Here is a 25,826-nt window from a genome sequence, read left to right as displayed (position 1 = left end):
GTTAACCCGAATGACCGAGAAAAACATAGTTTGACTTAAAATAAATATTTAAGATGATATTTTTTTATATATAAACATTGAGACGACAACATATTGGCTCTATTCGGGTCATTTCAAGTTAGCTTGTTAATCAACATATCGAGTCATAAAACCACGATATCACTTTAGAAAAAAAAAATTATGAAGCTCAATTTCCAAAAAAACTCAATGTTGAATTGAAAAAAGGTTAATTAAAAAAAAGATCCATAAAAATGATTTGAGTCAACATGTTAAATTCATGACTTGAGTTATGAGATCGGGATAATACAATAAGAAGAAAATTAAAATAAAATATGAAACTCAATTCTCAATCAATCTAGTGTTGGAAGATGAAATTGAAAAAAAAATCAATTAAAAAAAAACACAAAAAATAACTCGAGTCAACCAGGGTTAACCGGTCAAACTTATGATCTAAATAATGAGGCGAGGATAAAAAAGCAAAAAAAGATAAATTATTAAATTTAATTTTTAATAAACTTAATATTAAAGATTAAAATTAAAAAAAATATTTATAAAAAAAACTCGAGTGAATTCCAATAAATCATGTTTTTTGATAAAAAAATTTTGGGGGGTTAATGTAGCTTGATTTAAGCCTTCCGTACATGCTCCATTATATCAACCTAGATTAGTTGAATGACTAAAATCATCGATCAGACCAAACTGATTATTTTGATGCATGTAGGAGTCCTCAGATTAAACAGGGTAATCTCATATTAGTTATAAAGCAAAGCTTAGCAAACTACTACCAGTTAAGCCTAATTACACATGGCTAATGGCCGACGAGGTTAAAAGATTTGGGAAATTTCTGACTTCACACCTTGACAGGACATGGTCTCCATGTCAAGAAAGACAACATTTCTTACTTCACAGTTCACACCTTGACAGGACATGGTATACATGTTAGGACAGACAAATTCCATGTGACTGTCGGAAAATAATATATATTATATTTTAAAATTTTATTTATTGATATAATTTTTTTTATATAATATAAAAGCTTTTATAATCAAATTAATAATGAATAGTTCAGATCTCATCCTTTTCATTTTAATTACTAAAACTAAACATATGCTATTTTGATTTTGTTTAAATTTAAAATTTTAAAAACTTCACTTAAGAATATATATAAAAACTTATTTATTATTTTAAAATTTTAAATTAAGATAATTATTCTAGGATTATTATTTTATAATATTGGCGTTCGTCTTTTTTTTGTATCATATTCTTTTTTAGTCATTCCAAAACGTATATATTCAACCAGGCTTTCATCAAAATGAACTCTCTATCACCCCAAGTGACACTGACTAGTGATGGTACAGTGATTGCTATCTGAATTCAGTCTAATCAAGACGTTAAGATCCACATGAACTTTCTCTATATGTTCCTTTCATTTTCATTTTTCCCCACTAAATCCCAATACAAATTAATGTCACATTCCAAGTTTTACAATATCCTGCTGTACTCATATAGTAAGATTTTTCTTGTCTTGGTTCATTTATCAATATATATATCATGGCCCCCCATGCCAAAGCACTAGAAGACTAGAACCTAACAGCAAAGTAATACCCCACCATGACAGCTTGTGCATAGAATTCAAGCTAGACTCCATGCAACAACTAGCTGGCAAGACTTACGGATGTTATCTCATACACATCTAATTAAGTGGATTTGGAGATTATCTCAAACTCCATGGCAGTACTTTGTCTTGTTGGTTAAAGGCCATTCAAGAAACCATGAAAGTCATGAGTTCTTTTTGCATTGCCATGTGGTGTTACGAGATTGTTGTTTTGAATCTAAAAAGTAAACAATCGCGGGCTAATTTTTGTTGCCAAAATTGTGATGTGAATGCTGTTAGCTTGGTTAACCATGGCATTTTGCTACCCTACTGCATGCCGACAGTCATCACAATATTTCAACAATTCATGCACCAAGGTTGCGCTATCTCTTGCGAGAATTCTGGTTTGTCCATCTATATGTGAGATGAAGTCGTCGACTGAAGAATTTATCATGTCCCTGCAATTCTTCTTCTTTTTAATGATTTCAAAAGAATGTAAAAGGGGAAGATATATATATATATATATATTATTCAATCAGAGGATTAGCTAGTGAATACTGAGTAAAGCTTAAAAGGTTACGATTAGTTATTGGTATTTTTTATGGAATTAAATATGTTGTATTTATATATATGAATACTCGATTATGAAGAAGAAATAATATATCTAGAATATCGAATCAAGATAAATCAATCTATAATAAACTGAGCATATTATATTACACTCATTTTGTTCTAATTGACCAACCAATATTAGATTTAAGAGTTTTTCTAATTCCTTACAATATAACAAATTAAAGCTTGTTAGAACAGTACAAATGTAACATTTTCCCTCTGCACGGCATGCCATTCTCTTACAATTTACTCTAATGTTTTATTGCAATACATGTGGGTCATCATGATATTATGTAGGTGGATCTCAGCTATAACAAGCATTACTGTTTCACACCACAAGTTTCTCTAGCAATTATCAAGAGCATGTGGGAACACAGCATGACCTGATCAGGCACCGTGTGCTTTGGGCACACACTTGTGGTTCGAGGCTATCTAGACTTTGTGGAAAGGGGGCCTAGACTGTCTGCTTGTGGTTTTGATGGACCACTATTTGTCATTAGAAATTTAATTATATGATGGTTTTGGATAAAAATTTAACTTTAGTGGGCTAGGCCCAGGCTAGGGCCACCCTGCTCCCCAGTACTTTTTTTTTAACCTGTAACAGTAAAAACTACATCAATATCAACTTATCTTATATTTTAAAATTCATGGAAAAAATATAGTATTATATTATATACATAAAATATTTGTATTGTAAACTACATCATAGATATTCAGAGAAACACAAGGATATTATCTTTTTTATTTTTTATTTTAAAAGTTGTTGACGCATATTGATACAAGATATTTAAAATATTCTTTATATTTTAATATTATTTTATATTAAAATAATTATTATTAACCCGTTATAAAAGCAATAGCAATATGCCAGTACACATTAAATCAAGATCCAATTTCTCAGTAGAAATCACAAGGGTGTTTTTGTCAATAATCGATACTATAGGACCAAGTGTCAAAACAATATCTTTAAGGGCTATGCCCTCTCTAAAAAGGAACTCTTTCAGTTAATATCAGATGTTGTCTTTGCCTTCCAACCATCATTACAGGCAATGCTTCCCCTGCTTCTCTTGATAACAGGCCTCTGTTTTTGTTTTTGTTTTTTCCAAGTTTTGACTCGTTTAACTTGCTATCACCATTGAACAATCTGAAAACAGCCTTATTCACACTGCAATAACACTGAATGTTTCTACTTGGGATTCTCAGGCTTTCGCAAACTCTTAAAACTAGATTTGTCACATGGAGATACTTTGAAGAATGCATTTTTTACCCTTTCACCTATGCCTAGACGACCTGAGTTGGTTGCATTTTGATCTCAGGAAGTCATCAAGTGTAAAGATTCCAGTTAAGTTTACAGAATTTGAGAAGCTATACATATGATCAGATGTTAGTAGCTTAAAATATACATTTGGCTAACCAGTTGATGACTAATGTAATTGATCAAGATTGCACCATTGAAGGGAACACAATTTCAATCTAAGCCTGGTTGAACCTGAAGCAAGCAAGGAAGAACACACCTTATAAGGACTAAACTAGTTTCAGAATTCCTGTCCATACTTGTTATTTCAGGCGAGGAGCACATCAGAGGTATCATAAAGGTTCTCATCTGAGCAAAAGAAAGGAAGGAGAAACAGGAAGTCAATATAAGCCCATGAATTGTAAACACCTTCACAGTATTAGGAAAAGCCGACATCAAAAGATCAAAAAGTAATATCGCTATGAATGCTTGGCTGCCACAAGTTAGTTATATCTCTGGTAACTTTTCTAAGTTATCTAGTAACCATTTCAAAATGTTATAGAGAACAAGATTTTATGAATTAAATAAATAAAAACAAAGAAAGAAAACAAAATGTTCTTCCATCTTCCACCAAACACCAAGAGAACAAGATCCTCTTGTCTTTGATTGTTGCAAGGAAAGAAGGATATGCCATTTGTATTAGTCAAATACAAATGCAACAACTGCAAACAAATTCTTATGAAGCAAATGATGCAGAGAACAAAGTTTCATAACAATAGCCTCAATCATCAACCTCAGCCTTAATCTAGGTTCGAAGCTCCTCTTTGTACTCTTCAAATGTTCCAGGGAAAGTATCCAGAGTTCCATCTTCCACCACCCCAATTTCACTCTTCTCTTCACCATGACAGACACGCGATATCAACCTAGAGTCATGACTGACCAGGAAAACTCCACCGGTGAATTTTTCCAGTGCATCGGCCAATGCGTCTATACTCTGCATATCCAGATGATTGGTCGGTTCATCCAGTAACAGAATGTGAGGCCTCGGTATGTATATTGATGTGAGAACAATCCTGGCTTTCTGCCGCCCTGATAGGTTTGCTATAGGTGTAAGATGATTTTGCTCAAGTCCAAATTTACCAAGCTTCTCTCGAACAGCCTCCACTTTGCTAAGGCCTTCTTGGTCCGGACGGAGACGGAGGAGGCACTGAACTGGTGTTTCATGAGAAGATCCACAAAGTGATGCGAGTACCTTTTACTGTTCCTCCTACTCTAATAATTAGGTACAGAGCATTAAAAGACATATAAATCAACATATAAAAAAAGTTTGTTGATAGATTATTAACTTTTAATTTTTAAATTGAAACAAGAATCATTCCTATGATTTTAAAATAATTTATTGTTCGAACCAACAAGACTCTTAATTACTCTCCTTAGAAAGGAGAGTAAGATTTTGGCAAGAGAAAACGTAAAAACATGAGTTCTAGAAAGACGAGAACTGTTCTTGATCTATAAAACATTGTCAGAATTGTCTTTATAGACAATGTTGATATTACTTCTTAAAAACAAACAAACACATCCTCTTAACGACACATCTTTATTTAAATTCATTCACTCTAACACCTTCCAATCCTCAACTTCTGACTCTGCCGCACTTTCAACCTCAGTTGGTAGCAAATCACCTTCAAGAAGATTGAGCAGAGTAGATTTTCCATCCCCGTTGGGTCCAACAATAGCAACGTGAGTCCCCATATCGATACCCACATCAACGTTGGACAACTTGAAATCCGATCGGTCTGGATGAGTAAAGCTTACTTCATTGAGCTGCAACAGTGGTGGTGCTAGCTTAGTAGGTTCAGGAAAGTGTTTCTCAACACTGTAATCTCCTCACCTCTTTGGATGTTCAGGAAAGTAAATATTCCTTTTATTTTGGATATATTCAAATTATTTTTAAGCACAAAGTGCTGGGTAGAGTTACGACTCCATTATAACACGAAAAAAATGAATGTTATTGTGTGAATTGTATATGATCATTAGAGGGAGCAAACTCATTAGCTACCTAACCAAACCTGTTGAGTTAAATTAGATTGATGAAGTGAGAATTATATTTACTCTTATGTGCCATTTGGTCGATAAATGTAAGAAGTCAAAGGATGCCTGCATGATTTTAGGTATAATCTTAAAAATCATGGATAGGTTACTGTATCCCCAAGTTATTAAGTCCAACGTTGTTTTTCCTGAGGCCAATGAAAATGCTGTCCATAAATCTGAATACATAGATGCAAAAGATATAGAAGTTTCGTATACAAAATGTGAAACAACTAGAAAATATCACAGCAATACGTTTTAACTCATTGGCTAAAACCCTATAAATTCAACAAGAATATTAATTTTGTAACAAAAAGTATTGTCTTCAACTATATTCCCGACACCAGTGCACTGAACTCAGTGGACTGGCTGGTCTATGAAAGTGTCTGTATCCTTGGTGCTCAATTATTGATGAAGTTGCAGTCATTATAACCTGCAGCAATCATGAAGAGATTAATTAGTAATTATCAACATTGTTAGCTAAAAAGGGAAAATATTATTAGCATTTCTTCTCCTCCTTGAAATTGTATTCATACTTACTTGGATCAATTGTGACAAGCATGGCACTCCCACCAAAATCACAAGTGCCCCCACGAACCTTTGTTTTCTGCCAGCAACTATTGAAAGCATATGAAGCATGAGCAACCAGTGTATTGGGCTGAAAGCAATGCCCATTGGGCTGAATTTGTTTGCATTCGGCACCCGACCCGCAAGCATAGTCCAAGGCCTCTTGGATTATTGAATCAGGCACTGTTGGTTTTGCCACACACCAAACAGCATATTGTGGGTTCTTATGTGGCGGTGACGGCACGGCAGGTGGCGGGTAAACCATCGGTGGTTGATAGCCAGATGGGCTTGGAACACGTTTTGGTGGGCTAGGCTCATAATGAGGGGATTTCGGAGTCGGTGTGTGAGTGGGCGGGCAAGCAAAGTTATAAGATGGGCTTGGAGGTGGGTTTTGGATAGGTAAAATAGGTGCAAAGGGTGGTGGAGAGGCTGCTGGAATGTGGCCTATTGGAGATGGCAAAGTTGTAGAAGGTGATGGTGGACCAAATGGTGGGTTTATACAATAGGGAGGAGCACTATCAGGTAAAGAAAGTGGTGACAATGATTGTAATGGTGGGAGGGACAATGGAGAACTAGCGCCATATTCTAAATCAGCTTTCATATTCACTTGATTTGACACCTCCGGTTTCTCCAACAATTGCATAGGAAGTCTTGCATCTGCAACAAAACAAATTATAGGCATGAAGGGGATGTGAAAATGCAGGTGCATAGACACAAACTAGACATGCCAAATATATTCATAGAAGAGACTAAAAAACTCTAAAAACAAGAATGAAACATGTTACCACTAAGAGTGAAGAAGATAGGCGCTATAACGAGAACGTAAAATACTATAATCTCCATAAGGTCTAGTAATCTTGGCTTGAAATGTAGCTGTCTTCAAAGCTCCAGAAGTGAAAATTTTCTGACTTCCCCCTTGCAAGCTCATGGGGATATATAATTTATCCATAAAGAGAGGACTAACTACAAAGTGGAGGAAAGCGAGGAGGGTAGGAAAAAAGCAGGTGGACATAAGGTGGGCCTATCGACTTAGAGAAACTAAAGATTATTCCCTTGCATTGCCACAAATTATGTTAGAAGCTATCTTAGTAACAACAACACAAAACTCAAAGATGTGTGATTGAAAGAGTAATCAGAAGGTTGTTTAACTAGGAATATATGCTTGCTTGGCAAGAGAGAAATATTAAAGAAATGGAGTTTAACTCACTTTTATATTGCTTGCTTTCTACTCAAAGATAACAAATGTTTGTTTTCTTGCTTTTCGTCCTATGTAATATTCTTTCACTTGAGATTCCAGAATCATAGGCACTGTCCGTTCTTAGGAAATAGTAACCATTGATTCTATGCTTAATATTAACCCGTAACATAATACATTACAAAAGTTCAGAGTAAAGTGTTTGATATTGCGTTTATACTGTATTTGAATTAAAAAATATATATTAAATTGTTATTTTTTTTAATGATTTTGATATTATGATACTCAAAACATAAAGAAACAAAAAAAAAAAAAAAACAAGAGAAAAGATATGGAATTACCAAACACATACTAAGTTACTATTAACATATTTAATAAATGGCATTTTGTTGACACGACACTTCACATCTAATGCTATAGAAACCAATGGTGTTCAGATCAACACTAAACTGGTAGCTCATTTCTTTACCGGGTTAAATTTTTTCTCAACATAAAAAAGAAAAATCTCAGGCGACACTAGTGGTTTATAAAAGTAAAGTTATGTGAGTTTGGTTAATTTAATAATATAATTAAAAAATAATAATAATAACTAGGGGTGGAACTAGAAGATTTATTTAGGGGGCAAATTAGAAAAAAAAATCTTAGGGGAAGTTTTTTTCTCTCCTAGTTTTAGGGCTAAAACTACAAATTGTTGGGGGCTAGAAAAAAATATTTTTTACAGGGTCGGAGCCCTATCAACCTCCTATCTTCACCACCAACGATAGCAAATAAACCAAACTAAATATAAATTTTTTTTGACAATGATTGAATGAAAAAAATAAACACTTGTCAATATTATGAAAAGATGTCCTTCAAATATTCTTAAAATTTCTTCATCATCTTATTTGATAACAAAGTAAAAATTAAATGAGAATGCGATAACCTCATATAAAACAAAATGAAAAGCAATTTTTAAGCTCAATTTCCAATAAATAAAATGTTAAGAATAAAATTGAAAAATAAATCAGTTTAAAAAAAAAATTGACTCGAGTTCACTTGAGTTAGAGCATCAAATCTACAATCTAGTTGTGATACTAGAATAACCTCATATAATACAAATTGAATAAAATTACAAAACTCAATTCTCAAAACAATCCAATATTGAAAGGTGAAATTGAAAAAAAATCAATTTAAAAAAAAACAATTAAAATAAAACCCCGAGTGAACCTAGATTAACACGCCAAGTATACGACCCGAAACATGAGATTGAGATAACACTATAGAAATAAAGTGAAAAACTACAAATCTCATTCCCTAACCAACCCAATATTAAATGATATAATTGGAAAAAAAAATAATTTTAAAAAATTTCCTGAAACAGACCGAAGTCAGCTTAAGCTAATCTTCCAAACCCATGACTCGGTTCATAAAGTCGAGATTACTCCATATAAGGCAAACATGAAAAAATTATGAAGTCAAATTCTCAATCAACTAAATGCTCAAAGATGAAATTGAAAAAAAATCATTTTAAAACAAAATAAATAGTAATCAATAGAATGAGAATTAAATTTGACATAAAATACAATGAAACCAAATGTTGAGGGATGAAATTGAAAAAAGAATCAATTAAGAACAGGATCCAAAACAAAACAAATTGCAATCAAAAGAATAAGAACCGAACTTGATATAAATATTAAATAAAACCAAATGCTAAGGGAAAAATTGCAAAAAATTAAAAACAATCTTAAACAAAACAAATAGTAATCAAAAGAATGAGGACCAAATTTAATACCAAAACAAAATGACAAGATATCTTTCAATTTTGGCAGCCAGCTAGAATCCCGAGGAGAGAAGAGAGAAGAGGGAGGAGAAGAAAAAAAAAGCCTGCCACAACCTTACCGCCACTCCATTGCTAACATGGGTCTAACCAATGAGAAAAATGTGTGGTGCCGCTTCCAACATCATCGTGAAAACCGATATTTGTCTACTGAGAAACCTGCATGTGATGCCTGAACACAGTGGGCTTCCTCCACACAATGGTGCATGTGTTACGCATGATATTCAATTTTCCCTTCTCGCTTACCCCAATCCCTATATTTGTTTTAGTTTTAATTTTGATCTCTTAATACTTAATTTTTTAAAATTAGTAAATTTTTGTTTTAGTTTGCAAAACCGAGCGTTAGTCGAGTACCAAAAAAAATCTCAATATTGAGAGATCCTTGTATCAAAGCAAACAAAAAAAGGTTACTAAGTCAAATTCCAAATAAAGTCAATGTGAAGGGGTCGAATTAAACATTAAAAAATTAAGGGACCAATGTTATAAAAGGGCCACCAACTTTTCCATGTCCGTGTAAATCAGTCTCTAATGTTGGCAAAAAATACAAAAATGATTGAGAATTTCTTTAAGCTTTAAATTTGGTAATTAAAGCTCTAATTATTTTAAATTAATAAAATTGAATTTTATTTCGTCAAACCGAGCGACATAACATTTCCTTGACTCCTCGAGATCCACATACAAAGGCATGAAAAACAAATCACCAAGAGTAATTGCATATCAAAATAATATCAAATGATCAAATAAGAAGAAGAAAAAAAAATTAGGAGCCAAAGCATAAACAATTCTATAAACCAAAAAACAAAAACACTTTTCAAATGAACAATGCTTCTCCTCAGGTTACGGTCTATAGTTAAAATTTTATTTTATTAATGTACTAGTTCTTTTTCTAAATGAATTAATTAACATGTTCTTAATTTGTTTCATGGGTCTTAATAGCATTTGGAAACGCAACCCAAACACTATTTGATAAAAATTTAAATTTATTTTTTGTTTAAAATTAATTTTTTAATTAATTTTTTGGATTGTTTTGATGTGCTGATATCAAAAATAAATTTTAAAAAAATAAAAAATATATATTATTTTAATATATTTTTAAATAAAAAATACTTTATCATGTATCATGCATCATCTACCAATTAGTTAGTCTTACACACAAGCTGTCAATACATAGCTGTCATAGATATACTTGAAGGGTGCCTTAAAATGATAACCTTAACTAAGAAAGTCCTCCCTGTTTTCTTTGATAATTATCACAAAGGACTTTTGACTTCGTGAGCTAAATTCACGGTTGGGATACTTGTGGCAAACTTGTTTGGTAGGTGTATCTGTCCATGAAAACAATTTGACCTTTCCTTTAGTTATATTGATTTGGTCTAATCTTTCCCAATAATATATATTGATATAAAACTATATATATTAACAATAAAATAATTATACAGTTTAATTTTTAAAAAAACTCTCGACAGCAACAGAGATTTATTTATTGTTATTGATTATGTAGGATTTTTTCAACCATGTTTTAGTTATTTTTTTAAATTATTTTTGTTTAAGAAATTAATATAGTCTGTTGTTCGGTGTAGTAATTAGAAGATGAGGGATACTATTTTCAATTGCATCTGATGAACCGAACTTTCAGTTGGCTTCTTTTCTAATTTAAATTCGATTGATGCAAAGTTTTTCTCTTCGAAATTTAACATAGAATTCGATTTGCTTTTGTAAAAATTGTCTGAAAGATTTTTCTTTTTTCCTGTTTTCTTTCAAGAGAGCTTGTAGTTTTTCCTCTTTTTTTTAGTAAATAGAGCTTACAATTTTTCTGATTAATAACACGACCTTAAAAATATAAAATATATATTATGAATATTTTTTTCACATTTATTAAGTGTTATTTTTCTCTAATTCCTAAGGTACCATGGATGAATTTGGTGATTCATTTACTCAGTTGGATTAGATTTTATTTTAAATTAAATTGAAAATTAATCCAATCAAATTTAATTGATAAAAATAATATCTTACAAATATAAATGTACATTTCAAATATTTTTATTAAGTGTTATATTTTTTTATTCTTGAAACATGACGGATTAGTTCGGTGATTTGTGTACTGAGAATTTAGTTTGAGTTGGACTTTAAAAATGTTAAATAAGTTAAAAATTGATCCAAACAAATTTAATTGACATCATCCTAAAAATATAAATATATATTTCAAATATTTATTCCTCATTTATTAAGTAGAGTACTCCCAATTTCCCTGTAATCTTCAAAATTCCGAACAATTACAAAAAGAAAGAAGGAGGAGACATCAAAGCTAATAATAAGTTGTATGTATTAATTTGACATTTTAGCGATTCACATTTTATAAAACCTCTATTACATGATAAATCATAAAATTTCAAAAAAGAAAATAAATAATCTATAAATAAAAAATGAAGATATATCAAATATTAAATAACAAAAGAATAACTCAAATATTTGTTGTGGCTAAATATGAGTCAATGCTTGGTGCCAGTAGTGTATTTGTTTCCACAACAAGGACTTGGACCCTCCTTAATTCCTCCAAGTGTCCCACTGTTTGTGAACCCATGCCCTACACCAGGGCTAGAACCCTCCTTAATTCCTCCAAGTGTTCCACTGTTGGTAAACCCATGTCCTGCACCAGGGCTTGGACCCTCCTTATACCGCCTAGTGTTCCACTATTGGTGAACTCATGTCCTACACCAGGACTAGGACCCTCCTTAATCCCTCCAAGTGTCGCACTGTTGGTAAACCCATGTCCTGCACCAGGGCTTGGACCCTCCTTAATCCCTCCAAGTGTTCCACTGTTGGTGAACGCATGTCCTACACCAGGGCTTGGACCCTCCTTAATACCGCCTAGTGTTCCACTATTGGTGAACTCATGTCCTACACCAGGACTAGGACCCTCCTTAATCCCTCCAAGTGTCTCACTGTTGGTAAACCCATGTCCTGCACCAGGGCTTGGACCCTCCTTAATTCCTCCAAGTGTTCCACTGTTGGTAAACCCATGTCCTTGCACCCGGGCTTGGACCCTCCTTAATCCCTCCAAGTGTTCCACTGTTGGTGAACGCATGTCCTACACAGGGCTAGAACCCTCCTTAATACCGCCTAGTGTTCCACTATTGGTGAACTCATGTCCTACACCAGGACTAGGACCCTCCTTAATCCCTCCAAGTGTCTCACTGTTGGTAAACCCATGTCCTGCACCAGGGCTTGGACCCTCCTTAATCCCTCCTAGTGTCCCACTGTTGGTAGGGCTAGGACCCTCTTTCTTAATTCCTTCAAGTGTTCCACTGTTGGTGAACCCATGTCCTACACCAGGGCTTGGACCCTCCTTAATTCCTCCAAGTGTCCCACTGTTGGTGAACCCATGTCCTGCACCAGGACTTGGACCCTCCTTAATCCCTCCCAGTGTTCCACTGCTGGTGAACCCATGTCCTGCACTCGGGCTAGGACCCTCCTCCTTAATTCCTCCAAGTGTGCCACTGTTTGTAAACTCATGTCCTGCACCAGGACTTGGACCCTCCTTAATTCCTCCAAGTGATAACCCATCAAAGAAACTCTCAGTACCTCTGCTAGCAGCAGAGTTTCCTGACTTCATGATGTTGAAGGGACGGGCTTCAGTAGTCCCAGTGAAGAAGAGGGAGTTCACCATCAAAAGAATGACAAAGAAGCTGAGAGATTTGAGCGTGGTTGCCATGTTAATTAACGTAAAAAACAAATTAACAAATACTTTATATCTAGCTAGAGATCAAACTGATGCTTTGTTGGTGCAAGGAAGTGTATGAGATCGATAATGGAGTATGCAGGAGTCCATGTGGGTATTTATAGCGTTAATTGGCTTGTAAGATATTGAGGCTTCTTTGACTGGAAATTCGGGCATGCAAACCATTCAAACAAACGTGAGGCTAATGGCAGAGAATGAGATCAGTGCCTAGCCAGCTAGGAAGCAACGAGGGATGTTCATAATTTGATCAGCTAGCTTGATAGTCCAAATTGGAAGGTGTAGAATAGAAAGCGTTAATGGTAGAATGTTGAAGCTGATAATTCCTATATGTTTTCCTTCTTCCATGAGATCGGAGCCCGAGTCATGGGAAATTTCTCTTAATCAAAGAGCTAGAATGGAGACCAAAGACCGTGCAATCTTTGAATTCTATGGGTGACACGGTTAGTCAAATGTCAAAGGTTACATGCTTCAACAGATCAAAAGAGGAATAGAGCGATAGATTTGGATTTGGTGCATTTATTCAAGTTCGTATTCCCTTCGACAAAGGAACAAGAAAAGTCCAACACCAGGATTGACAATGGCACTCGTTATATTGAGACTCATATTTTTAGCTGACCATCTTGCACTCTACAGATTATTATTATTATTATTTATAAAACTTGATTTAGTCTATGACCTGATATAAAACTTAAATTACTGATTTGATTGATCACTCGGTTTAATCCAAAACAATATTGTTTGTTTTAAGATTTTATAAATTTTGAAAAATTCAAAGTCCATCCTTTGTCACTGTGTTTGCATTTGTAAATGATACAAATTTAAATGCCTGCTAGACATTAAAACAACATATACTGGCTTCAAAGATGTATCCACACTGTGATTCAAGTCCTCCAGTGTTTTGTGGGCCTGGATCTGACCCATTATAAAGCCCACCCATTTCCCATTTCAAATGGGCTTCACCCAAAAACAAAAATACCACTGATTTTGGAGAGCCGAATCATGGAATAATCAAACCATGTATTAATTAATAGTAGTAGTGATGAAGGAGTCAAAACCCACTGCTCTGTGTTTCCCCTGTTTTCTCTCTTATATTTTCTAATATTGTAAAGAGTCAAAACCCACTGCTCTGTATTTTCTCCTTTGTATTTTCTAGTACTGTAAAGAGTCAAAAACCCACTGCTCTGTATTTTCCCTGTTTTTTTCTTTTATATTTTCTAAGAGTCAAAACCCTGTATCATGATTTTTTGAAACCAAATTGTCTGTTCACATCTCTCTGCTTTAACACAATCTTAAATAAAATTCTAATTGATTATAGCCTTGTTTATACCACATTACTCAACAAAAGCACACAACACAAGAAACTGGGGGAAAAAAGAGAGCTAGTATTTAGCATTCTGCATGCCTGACTCATTTACGTTTTGGACTTGTAGGTTTGTTCAATGGAAAAATTAGTTCTGCCAATCAGATTTTTAATGTCTACATTACTAACATGAACGGGGTATTTTTCATAACTTATGCTTTTTAAAAGTACTTTTAATATTTGTTTAGGATAGTATTTTAACCAGAGTTTTCACAATTTTTTTTTAAAAAAATCGCTTATTTTAAAATATATATTTTTTATATTTTTATATTGTTTCGATATAAATGAATTTTAAAAAATAAAAAAATTATCTTAATACATTTTCGAAAAAAAACAACCACTACCACCACCATAAATGTCCCTCTTAACTTAAAAAAATATTAAATTAATATTTTTTAATGCTTTTTAATAGTTTTAATATGCTGTTATCAAAATAAAAAAAATATTTTAAAATATATCATCTATTATAATCTCAAACATTAATTACAATAAGTAGAGGGTAAAGCTCTAATAATCCCAAAGATAATGAGAAAATGTCAAAATATATATAGGTATAGGAAATTTTTACTTTGATCCCTATACTTCTTTATTTTCACAATGTCAACCTTAAGGCTTGCATGAAGGTGCAAAATTCGCTTTTGGTTATCCTCCATTCGACTATTCTAGTTTGAAATGAAACACAGCTCGGGTTACCGTGGATCCAAGGGCAGGAAAGGACAAAAAGTGTCCTAAAATTTAATTAATGTACCTCTTTTCTTTTGCAACGGTCACTTTTTGTGTCCTGTTCAACATTTGTCACCTCTTTTGGTCCCTAAAACAGTTGGGTCTTTATTTCAAACACTGCAAAAAATAACGGTCACAAAACAAAGAAAAAGATCCAACTCCAAAAATGAAAAGGAAACAAGTAGAAGAGGAGGAGCAGGAGGAGGAGGAGGAGACAGCACGGCTTATTTCTTGTAAAGTGGTAGAATATTTAGAGCCAGTGATGTCAAAAGAGCTTCTCTTCAAGTTCCCAGATAACTCTGCCTTTGATTTCGACTACGCTCAGAGCTCAATATGGTCTCCTTTAGTGCCAAGAAATTACAGCCCCATGGATTTGGACTTGGTTACTCCAACAAAAATCGCATTTGGGTTTGGCTCAGAATTGGACAACAAGAACAGCAGCAGAAGTGGTTCCAAGAAACTGAGCTCCAGCATCAAGAAGAAGAAGAAGATGATGATGAAGAAGATGGCTATCAGTACAACTGCCTTCAATGTTAGTCTTAGTAAGTTGAAGATAAGGAAGCATAAGGTTAAGGTCTCTGAGTTCTCTCCAACTTCAATTAAGACTTCTTGTGTTCCCTTTCCTACCAAGGTAAATTTTAAGTCCTTAGTATCCTTATAGGCTTTGACAGTTTGAGTAAAATGTTTTGATTAAAAGAAAAAAATGTGAAGGATATTTATACAAGATCCATAGAAGGGCACGGATTTAGAGTTCTTTGTCCTTCATAATGTTTGTAAAATGGATGCCCCTTCTAGATCCTTTAATGTGCATCCTTTTCTTCTTTATTGTTATTAACTTTAACCCTTTGATTATTTATTGTTTAGTGTTGTAACGACCATGTTAATCATCATAAATGGTTGCTACATATATTCAGGGATGGAATAAAGTGCTGAAAGCTGCCACAAAACATTTCAAGAAAAGGAAGAAGAAAGATCCCACAGCCCATGTGAAGCTTTCCAATTATTTGAGAGATGTATAGCAATTGAATTATTGAATTCATTGCTCAGCTGATTTCAATCCTTTGTGATTGTTCTAAACTAGAAAAATCAATTGGATGGTATCTAGATTGTATTTGTAGCACTTATTCTTTAAAAGCTGTAATAAATGGCAGATTCTCTTGTCAAAAACATGTGAACTTGTGTTAATTATTGCATCTTCATGTCAAAAGACTCGAAACATTTGTTCAAGGCTGCATTTCAATCTCACCATGCTATGGATTACTGTTCAAGATAAGCATGCTTGAGGGGATCGAAAAGAAGATATACAAGTGATGGTTCAAGCTACCTGGGCTGGGCATGTTGCACAACTTGACCAGGACTAGCAGATCAGAGGCACATAGTTAAAGTTCACCCACTAAGCCACTGAAAGAACCAACAGAACCTGATGAAAGAGTGTTTTCTTAAATTTAATTGACGAAAATGCTCTTGTTTAAGACTAGCTGGGGCAAATATATTTTCGATTCAGTTGCAAATTATTTTTTTTCAGCAATGAATTTTAATTTTATCTGCAACGAATTTGATAGTTGCCGATCATCCAAATTAACCCAAGAACTAAGATCAACAAGTCTAAAGTTATTACCAAAGAATACTCAAGGAACAAGTTTAAGAACAATGAAGAGAAAATATAAAAGAAAGAGTTCTCTTTTTGGTCCTATAAACACTTGTTTACCATAGATTAATAATTAAATAAGTTTAGTAATTAACTAAAAATAATTAATAATTCAGCTGTTATTCTCAATTCAAGAAATCAGAAAAACTCCGCTGACACCTTTTTTAGATTCGGTGGCGTTGTTTCTTCATTGTCTAGAAAAAATAAATAAGGTATCAAAGTTTCAAAATTCAAATCCAAAGCTTTGTCTATTGTTTTGATAAAATTTTAAACTTTAGTTGATCATCAAATCAAATATTTGTTACTTCTTTCATGTATATTAAGATGTTTTCTAGCATTTTTGAGCAATAAAACATCTCAAGGACCATTGAATCATCTGCGTTTGTACATAATTGCAAATTCTACACCTGTAACTGCAGATTCACCCACAACTGAAATTGTAATTGAAGATACTATTGTAAACGAAGATTAATTTTGGGTCAACTTTACAAGCTATTATCACTGATCATGCATGATGAAAAAGACTGAAATCTTGGGATTCAATCTTACTGTATATATGAAATCTGCTGCAAATAATAGCAGCAGATATATTGATTTCTTGTACTATATATATATAGTACTGCTGTAATCTTGGAAAGAAATACGAAAAACATCTTCATTCTATCATCATTTCGTATAATTTTCTACAATGACCATTTTTTTTTCCATTCCTTGCTCCATTAATTTTACAAGCTAAAAGCTTATGTTCCAAACTCATTTTTGAGCAATAAAACATCTCAAGGACCATTGAATCATCTGCGTTTGTACATAATTGCAAATTCTACACCTGTTAACTGCAGATTCACCCACAACTGAAATTGTAATTGAAGATACTATTGTAACGAAGATTAATTTTGGGTCAACTTTACAAGCTATTATCACTGATGATCATGCATGATGAAAAAGACTGAAATCTTGGGATTCAATCTTTACTGTATATATGAAATCTGCTGCAAATAATAGCAGCAGATATATTGATTTCTTGTACTATATATATATAGTACTGCTGTAATCTTGGAAAGAAATACGAAAAACAATCTTCATTCTATCATTTCGTATAATTTTCTACAATGACCATTTTTTTTTTCCATTCCTTGCTCCATTAATTTTACAAGCTAAAAGCTTATGTTCCAAACTAATCCTTCATGGTTACAGCTTCTTGCTAGTATAAAACCTTTTCTTTTGCACAGATCGTCCGATGGCAGACTCTGCAAGTTGATCAATCTTTAATGGCAGAATAGAGCTACAAAACCATAACCATTATCGGAGAAGATTTTTTGAAAACACATTCTCTAGTCAAGATCTTTCCTTAACAATCATTCTCTATCCCTTTATTGCCAATCAAAAACTTGGAAATAGTTGTATCTTTTTATAGTTGCAGATGGCTTGTTACTCCTACAATTTTAGGTCATGAAACCAAAACCTATTAGTAAATGGGAGTGACAGACATAGCAAGAATTGGGATACAAAGTTTTTTTCTAATTGAATTTTTTTTTTAAATTAATTGAATTGGAAATATAATTTTTTTTTATAAAGTTATTCTAATTTTATAATCCGAGTCATGAGTTTAGTATGTTAACTCGAGTAATTGTTTTTTTTTTTAAATTCATTTAATATTAAGTTAATTAGAAATTAATTTTCATAATTTTATTTTGATTGGTTTTTTATAAAATTATTAGTGATCTAATCCAAGTAAAAGATTAAACACTAATTTAAGTAGATAAAATATATTATGTTCTTATTTTTTGATAAAAAGATATGTTAATATCACTTGTACATTGTTTTCGTTAAAAATAAAATTGATGGAACACCAGAAAATGATCTAGTTCTTTGCTATTACCACTTCTTTCTTTCTTTTAAACGCAGCACCTTCACACCCTCGTGCAACCACCAGCCATCATTATTTTTTTCCTAAGATTGCCACGTGGACACATAGCACACACCTCATTGTGCTCTTTTTGGGTCGAGCCTCATATATTCACAAAGAGATCTATTTCTTTCTCTCTACAATATTATTTATTTTGTTAACAGATCAAATTTATTTCAATATCATGCGATGTAATGGACAGGTGAAGAGCTTTAAATATGATTAAATTAACCTTAATTATTTACCTTTTCATCTCCTAGCTAACAATGTTACCTAAATTGTTGCTATGTCTTTGTCACTTCCATTGACTAGTAGGTTTTTGTTTGATTTCATAAAATTGTAGGAGTAAAAAGGAAAGGACCAACTGCAACTACAAGAAGATAGAAGAATCATACAGCTATTTCCAAGTTTTTTACTGGCAATAAAAAGATAGAAGCAAATGCTGCGGCTTTGTATTTCAAGGCCTCAGATTTATTGCTTTCTTCTTCTTCCACTGCATCAAATGTGCACTCTCCTAGGACAAGAGTAGGCAGAGTAGTACTAGAAGCAAGCCAAAGAAGGTTAGATAAAATTAGTTAAAATTCTGCATAATGATAGGATCAAGAGAAAATTTGTTAGCAAAGTGGAGGAAAAGGGAGTGAAGGAGAGGTAGGCAGGTTGTGTTGTTAAATATATAGAGGAGTTCTCTTGAGGCAGATTCTGTGTGAAAATATTGTTATTGTACTTTGATTTTTAGGAGCCTCTTAAAGTCCCAATACAATAAGACACGGCGGCGACAAGACGCTTTTAACACTCAGGAGTAGCTAGGAGCCTGTGAAGTGTTATGATGATAATCGGCGGGTGATGACATTTTAGTTAAATCAAAAATATTTTTTATTTTTTTATTTTAAATTAATATTTTTTTAAATATTTTTAAATCATTTTATGTAATATGTTAATATCAAAAATAATTTTAAAAAATTAAAAAACTATTATTTTAATATATTTTTTAAAAACTTTAAAAAATAATCAACACCCCCACTTTTAAACACTCTTTTAGCATGCGAACACTCTCTCCAGAATATGCAGAATCTCTGCTTGATCGATCAGTTGCATGTGCTGGCACACTTAAAAGTAGTAGTACTAGTAAAATTAATTATTAGGCTCATGAAGGGGGTTCTGGAATGTCATCAAGCTGTTCCTTTGGTGGAGAAGAAAGAAGATTGGGTTGCTTGTAGCTGAGGTTAAGGTTTTGGTGCTTAGCTATAGTTATATGGTCTTTCCTGTTCCTTTTCAGTTTGTTCACGCTTGCGTTTTGGTTAAGATAAGGGTTGGACAAGTCTGTCGGTCAGAGGAATATATCAAATTTGGTCGGCACGTTTACGTACATCTTTGGTTAATTTCTTTCATACTCAATAATTACTAGGTAGTCTCGATTTCCAAGCCTTCCATGCACTTGCTCCTGTATAATAGATGAGCCATTCTGATTTTATGAAACCTAATTACTAGTTGGGCGTCATGAAATGGCTTGGGATTAGCTGGTGAATGCCTAAAACAGTGGACTAGTTTGTTTTGCAATGGAGTCAATGGTTAATTAATGGCAGGTTTCAAAGGAAACTTTAATCATGCTATATATCCTATGGAATCTTGTGGGGTATTCGGACTGGACAAAACAAGATGCTTTTTGAGGATAAGGTATGCTTTTTAGGACAAGTTGCTCAATTGGAACACAGTGTTTGATCTTAGCATGTTATCTCTCAATGAAAAGAAATTTCATATGATTTATTCACAAGATCTGAAGGTATCTTAGCATGGACAAACAAATGAAGTTCTAGTAGTCTAGTCTCAGACTCTTCTTTCTGCTATTGATTGTTGTATAGAATTCTATCTAATGTTCTTCTCTTCTGTTAAAGTATTGCCATGGTTGTCATTGTCTACTATATCAGAATTTCATTGACTCAATGCTTTTCTGAATTCATCAAAGATTATTGTAAAAAACAACGAGGTGGGCACTTGGGCTGCAATATCCCTAATTTTATAGTCTTGTGCCCTGATCCCAGCATCCTTGACTGCAGCGGGAGGGCACAATGGATATGCACCTGGTTTGCCGAACCCACCCATGCCCATCGAATAAGTGATGGGGAAAAACACTGCATGTAGCAAAGCCAAAATAAGCCATAGAAGCTTAGCACAGAGAAAAGGCTTACAGAAAAAAAGGATAAATGTTGCCATCTTAAGAATATTTAAGCAACGATGACTCTTTGAATGTATTTTCCTTGCTCTCCAAACAATAGTTCCTGCCCTTTTTAGCCTACAATTATGGTCAGCAACACAGTCATCATCCTCTCAGCCATCTCATCACATTTGCAAATACAAAATTAATAATTAAGCAACCCATTACTTTAACTAAGAGGTTGAAACTTACTTGGTTTAACTCAAATGGAACCCATCTTTAAATCTATTTATCCCTTCTTGTTGGCCAGCTAACCTCTACCGGAGATACAGGAGTCATCGTTGTTTGCCGTGACATGTTGATGAATTGCCATTGACCAGAACCATGTTGTCATTGACAAAAACCATGCTGCCATGGACGAACATCAACACCTACAGCATGTTTCCTTTCATTAGCGATCGTGAGAACTTTCAATTTTCATCCATCAAAATAAGTGTGAAAATATCAAAGTTTAAATTATCGATCAACCAAGAAAGACATTCATACTCCATCAATATGCTGCCCTTTTCTCATACTTACAAAACTAAACCACAAATACGAGCAAACGCTTTGAATAAATGGACTTGGATATCTTTCCCATTAGAACTCAATTTTCATGGATATAATTCTTGTTTATGCCTCACTGATAAAGCAATCGAAACATTTTTCATGAGGGCAGTTTGGCTTGGTTAAAATTACATAAAAAGTTGTCTCAAACCACAAAACTAATGATAAGACATTGATAGATACCTTTGTAACTCATTTGCCGAACCCACCCATGCCAATAATAGAAGTGATGAGGCAAACACTGTGTGTAGCAAAACCAAGATAAGTTAGAGGAGCTCAACACATAGAGAGAATCAATATCAAACCTAATGAATAAAATTTAAGGTATTCTATGAGTTTTTGTTCAAACCCAGCATAATACACGGATCAAAAGGTAAACCAAGGAACTGAAAATTTAGGAATATAGGATCAAATATAAGAGAATAACTTACAATACCTTACGAAGAAATAATTAAAAAAAAGAGAGGTACCTAGCTAACAATTTAAGCAACAATGACTCTGCAAATATAAGCTTGAATGCTTTTGCCATTGTTTCATAGAGGGATTGATGTGAAGTTCTAGGTTTTTAATTAAACCATAGAATCAGCAGTGACTGCTAAGGGAGAGAAGATGTTGCAGGCAATATAAATCTTTGACGGGAGTTGCATATGCAAAAATATATATATATATATAGACGCACACGCACACGCCTGTGTGTGGCTATTTCACATTGTGGTTTAACTGTATTTTTAATTGTTTTATATTTAAATTATTTTTTATGTATTTTTAGATATTTTGATATATAAATATCAAAAATAAATTTTAAAAATAAAAAAATTATTTTAATATATTTAAAAAAAATACTTTAAAAAATAATTTATTACTAGCTGAATTTCTAAACAGGTACATGTCGAGTATCTTTAAGTCCAAAGAGAAATGGTGGAGGATCTTCCGGGGTGTTGCAATGTCTTAATCTAAAGATATTTTTAAATCAAACCCCATCTTTAAATTTAAAGATAAATTAGTGCATAAACTTAAATATTCTGCAATTTGATCGAGTTTGTTTTGGAGGTGTGTTAAGAGGTTAAAATTAAATTCAAGGAATAAAGATTTTTTAAATCAAATGCTTTCATTTTTCTTAATTTTTTAATGAATAAAATTTATTGAGTATAATATAGTGTCCAACCATATTAATTCCTAAACCTTATCTTTCTCAAGTATTAAATGTATTTTTTAATTGAGTATAATTAATCTTCTAACAATAAAATTGAGTAAATTCTGATGATTTTTTCTATTTCTTATAACATGGATAGTTTGTCTTTAATTGGATTGGATTGGATAGAAACATTAGCACTAAATTAACAATAAAAGTACAAGTGAGTTAGTAGTTTAACCGACAATAATCAAGTTATAATGAGTCAATTAAAGGGAAAAGACATCTCTAATTCAAATCCTACCACTTGTATTTCACAACTAATTACATTTAAGCATGTGATTGCTAGGGACCTCGAGCTACTGAGTTCTTTCTCGTTCCTATGGATCGTGTTTAGAAATATGTCTATGATATAAAAATAAAATAAAAAATAAAAAGCGCTGAACTTCGATGATTTTAGAGTTTGAGAGCTAACTTATTCTTATCTATCAAAAATATTGGGGGCTAAGCTAACAAAATATTAAATGGTATGACTAAATCATTAATTATAGTTACATTCATAAAATACTATTCATTAAAATAGTATTTTTATTTTTTTAATTGGAAGTGAGGGTTTATAATTTATTTTGATTTGCTTTTTATGAATTTATCTTGATTTTATGATCTAGATCGCGGATTTAACAATTTGCCCGAGTGGACTAGAGCTATTTTTTCTAATTGATTTTATTTTCAATTTTATCTTTCAATAATAGGTTAATTGAGAACTAGATTTCATAAATTTTTTCAATTTGTTTTCTATGGTTTTATCTTGGTCTCTTGATTCAAGTCGCGGGTTTGACAAGTTGATCCAAGTTGACTCTATTTATTTTCTAGGTCCTTTTTAATTGAATATTTTTTTTATTAAGCTTCGTAATTTTTTTTATTTTCTTTTCACGGGGTTATCCCGATCGAGTTGACCCGAGTCACAAGTTTGACAAGTTGATCCGAATTTACTCTGTTTATTTTTTATTCTTTTTTAATTAAATATATATTATTTTTCAATTTCACCCTCCAACAACTCAATCTTTATTTTTTTTTATTTAGTTTTTATCTTCAATTTTATTTCTTAATATTAGGTTGTTTGAGAATTCATAATGTTTTTTCAATTTATTTTTTGCGGAGTTATTCTAAATGCTTGGATTAAATTTTTTTTTATTTTATTTTGCAAGGATTAGACAATCAAATTTGATTTTTAACTTAATATTTCATAATACATAGTTTGATATTAATAAACATAACTTTGTGGCTGAAATTTTACCACTAGTACTAAAGTTAGGTTCCACACTGTTGTATGTTTTGACTGCACACCTAACACAGACTTGTCCATCCACTCTTTCTAAAGTGTATAACGTGTTCATCTGATTCGAGATCAATTTATGGTCCCATTGATGACCTAAAACACATGCATGCCTAATCGCATACAGCTAATTGGAAGGGGTGGAATGGTCGATGTTTGGAGTCAAGGGGGATGTATCAGGAAATATTAGCTTAATAAAACTTTTCAATATCTCTACTTTTATTTTTCTATTCACCTAAATTTTCATTTTTTATTGATAAGATGTTTTCCCGGTCTTCTAGCATCTCCAATGCAAAATGCTATTTTAAAAAGCTAAATTGATAAAATAGCATTTTAAATAGTATAAATATAGGTTTTATTACCATATCTATACCTATGAAAAAAAGCTATTTGAAGAGCTATTTATATTGAAGTAGAAGAAACAAGTGTTTTATTATTTCTTAATAAGTTTGATATTATTATTTTTTTCACATAACTACATTTAATTGGTTTATTTTTTTAATAGCCCCACTTTGTTGGTTTTGACTATTTAGAGAGATATGTAGGAATAACATTTGTGAGAGAGAAAAGACATTTTAGCATTTTGTTTGGCTTTCCCCTTAGAGTATGCAAAACAAGCAAAGAAAAGCTAAAATATTAATTTTTTATTTTTGACTATCCATTTAGCTTCTCCATTGAAGTTGCTCTTATACTGAAATGATTGTTAGATTAAGATGTGATAGGATGATATGTTGATCAAATATATACGAATTTTTTAATTTATTTAAATGTGTGTATTTCTAGTTTTTTTTTATTTAAGTGTTTAATTAAGGATGTCAATTGGTGGAAACGTTAACTATTAATTAAATAATTAAAAACCATTTGATTAGTAAATTATTGAAAATTGAGATACTTATATAAATTAAAACAATAAAAAATGCAGATACTTAAATAAGGAAATACAAGTACTCAATTAGAAATGAACCAAAAAAGTTGTGCACATTTGACAAATATGCCATATGTTAATTTAACAATTATATCAGAGCAAAATAGGGACAAAACACCCGGTTATAAAATATTTGAAAGATAAGCATTCAAATAACAAAAATAAAATAGGCATATAACGAAAAAACAAATTGAAAAGTTGATGAATGAAAATTTTTATTAAGTTTTTGATGATATATGATTATGGGTTGATGAGATATAACCAGAAAGGTCTATAGAGTTAAATGAAAATTTTTAATTTGCAAGAAAATTTTCAAAAAACCTTTTCAAATATTACCGATAATTTTTCATTATATCAGAGATTCTGTTGGGAAAAAAATAAACAGTCAAAAAATCATTAATTATCACTATATTGAGAGGGGAACAATTCCTATGATCTCTAAAATATATTAATGGATACATTCTATCGATATATCCGTATGTAATTAACATCGTAAACGGTGTTAGGATAAAACATATAGGTCAGGTAGGGTTTCTCTAGAATGGGTGATACAATTCATACTAAATAGATGGTGGAGAGTAATTGATTGAAGGTGTCTATGTCAAGAGCATATGGTGCTTTGATGATGAGAAATGTTATTAATCAGAAACTTTCATCTTGATCAAGCAAGAATTTGGCAAATTCGATGGTTGATACAAGGTGGCCATTTCCTGGAGAAGGGACTAGTACTAGCTGTGCTTTCTTCATCTTGGAGCTATGGCTTGTGACTCTCTGGTGGCTATGAAGATCTTTCTTTGTTCTTTATATATGCTCTCATAATTAACCTCTTGAGGTGTTGTCTCAAGACTTAGCTGGTTTTTAATTTGTGGGTTTAATTACTTCCAAATTATAGGATTATAATTAAATAATGAATTAAAACTTTTAACCTTTTATGAAAAGTAGTTAATATGTTTTTATTAAAAGGGAAATGTTTTTATGTATTTTTTATTTAAAAATACAAAATTTAATTCAAAACTATTTTATAAATAAATTTATTTTATGTCTCTTTAATCAAATATGTTTTTTTTTCCCTTATGTATTTGGTGACTCTTTTATTCTAAAACACTAACAACACATAACACAAATGATGATTAGAAGAAACTAAACATGTGGTTTGCGCTATGCCACATACCTGGTTAAATTCTTTTCTACTG

General features: G+C 32.4%; 3 protein-coding genes and 1 long non-coding RNA gene across 4 annotated transcripts; 1 reads left to right on the top strand and 3 right to left on the bottom strand.

Annotated features, from left to right (window-relative positions):
* Nucleotides 1-5,693: 5,693 nt before the first annotated feature.
* On the bottom strand, nt 5,694-7,035 carry LOC112328053 (extensin). Its single transcript, XM_024604759.2, has 3 exons — nt 6,881-7,035; nt 6,069-6,752; nt 5,694-5,961 (listed from the first exon to the last, which is right to left on the bottom strand). Exons 1-3 carry the CDS (start codon nt 6,936-6,938, stop codon nt 5,930-5,932), a joined length of 774 nt encoding a protein of 257 aa, XP_024460527.2. The 5' UTR covers nt 6,939-7,035; the 3' UTR covers nt 5,694-5,929.
* Nucleotides 7,036-11,415: 4,380 nt separating this feature from the next.
* Nucleotides 11,416-13,195, bottom strand: LOC112327958 (uncharacterized). The gene has a single exon (XM_052454209.1). It carries the CDS (start codon nt 12,816-12,818, stop codon nt 12,195-12,197), a length of 624 nt encoding a protein of 207 aa, XP_052310169.1. The 5' UTR covers nt 12,819-13,195; the 3' UTR covers nt 11,416-12,194.
* Nucleotides 13,196-15,018: 1,823 nt separating this feature from the next.
* LOC7463662 (uncharacterized) lies at nt 15,019-16,095 on the top strand. Its single transcript, XM_002308738.4, has 2 exons — nt 15,019-15,559; nt 15,843-16,095. Exons 1-2 carry the CDS (start codon nt 15,095-15,097, stop codon nt 15,945-15,947), a joined length of 570 nt encoding a protein of 189 aa, XP_002308774.1. The 5' UTR covers nt 15,019-15,094; the 3' UTR covers nt 15,948-16,095.
* A 4,127-nt stretch (nt 16,096-20,222) lies between these two features.
* LOC18099739 (uncharacterized) lies at nt 20,223-21,886 on the bottom strand. Its single transcript, XR_002982434.2, has 4 exons — nt 21,711-21,886; nt 21,424-21,481; nt 20,887-21,065; nt 20,223-20,772 (listed from the first exon to the last, which is right to left on the bottom strand). It is a non-coding gene; the product is annotated as an uncharacterized LOC18099739 (long non-coding RNA).
* Nucleotides 21,887-25,826: the final 3,940 nt, after the last annotated feature.

Source organism: Populus trichocarpa, chromosome 6, assembly GCF_000002775.5.
Source record: "Populus trichocarpa isolate Nisqually-1 chromosome 6, P.trichocarpa_v4.1, whole genome shotgun sequence".
Taxonomy (NCBI): Eukaryota; Viridiplantae; Streptophyta; class Magnoliopsida; order Malpighiales; family Salicaceae; genus Populus; species Populus trichocarpa.
This window is presented reverse-complemented; position numbering and strand designations above follow the sequence as displayed.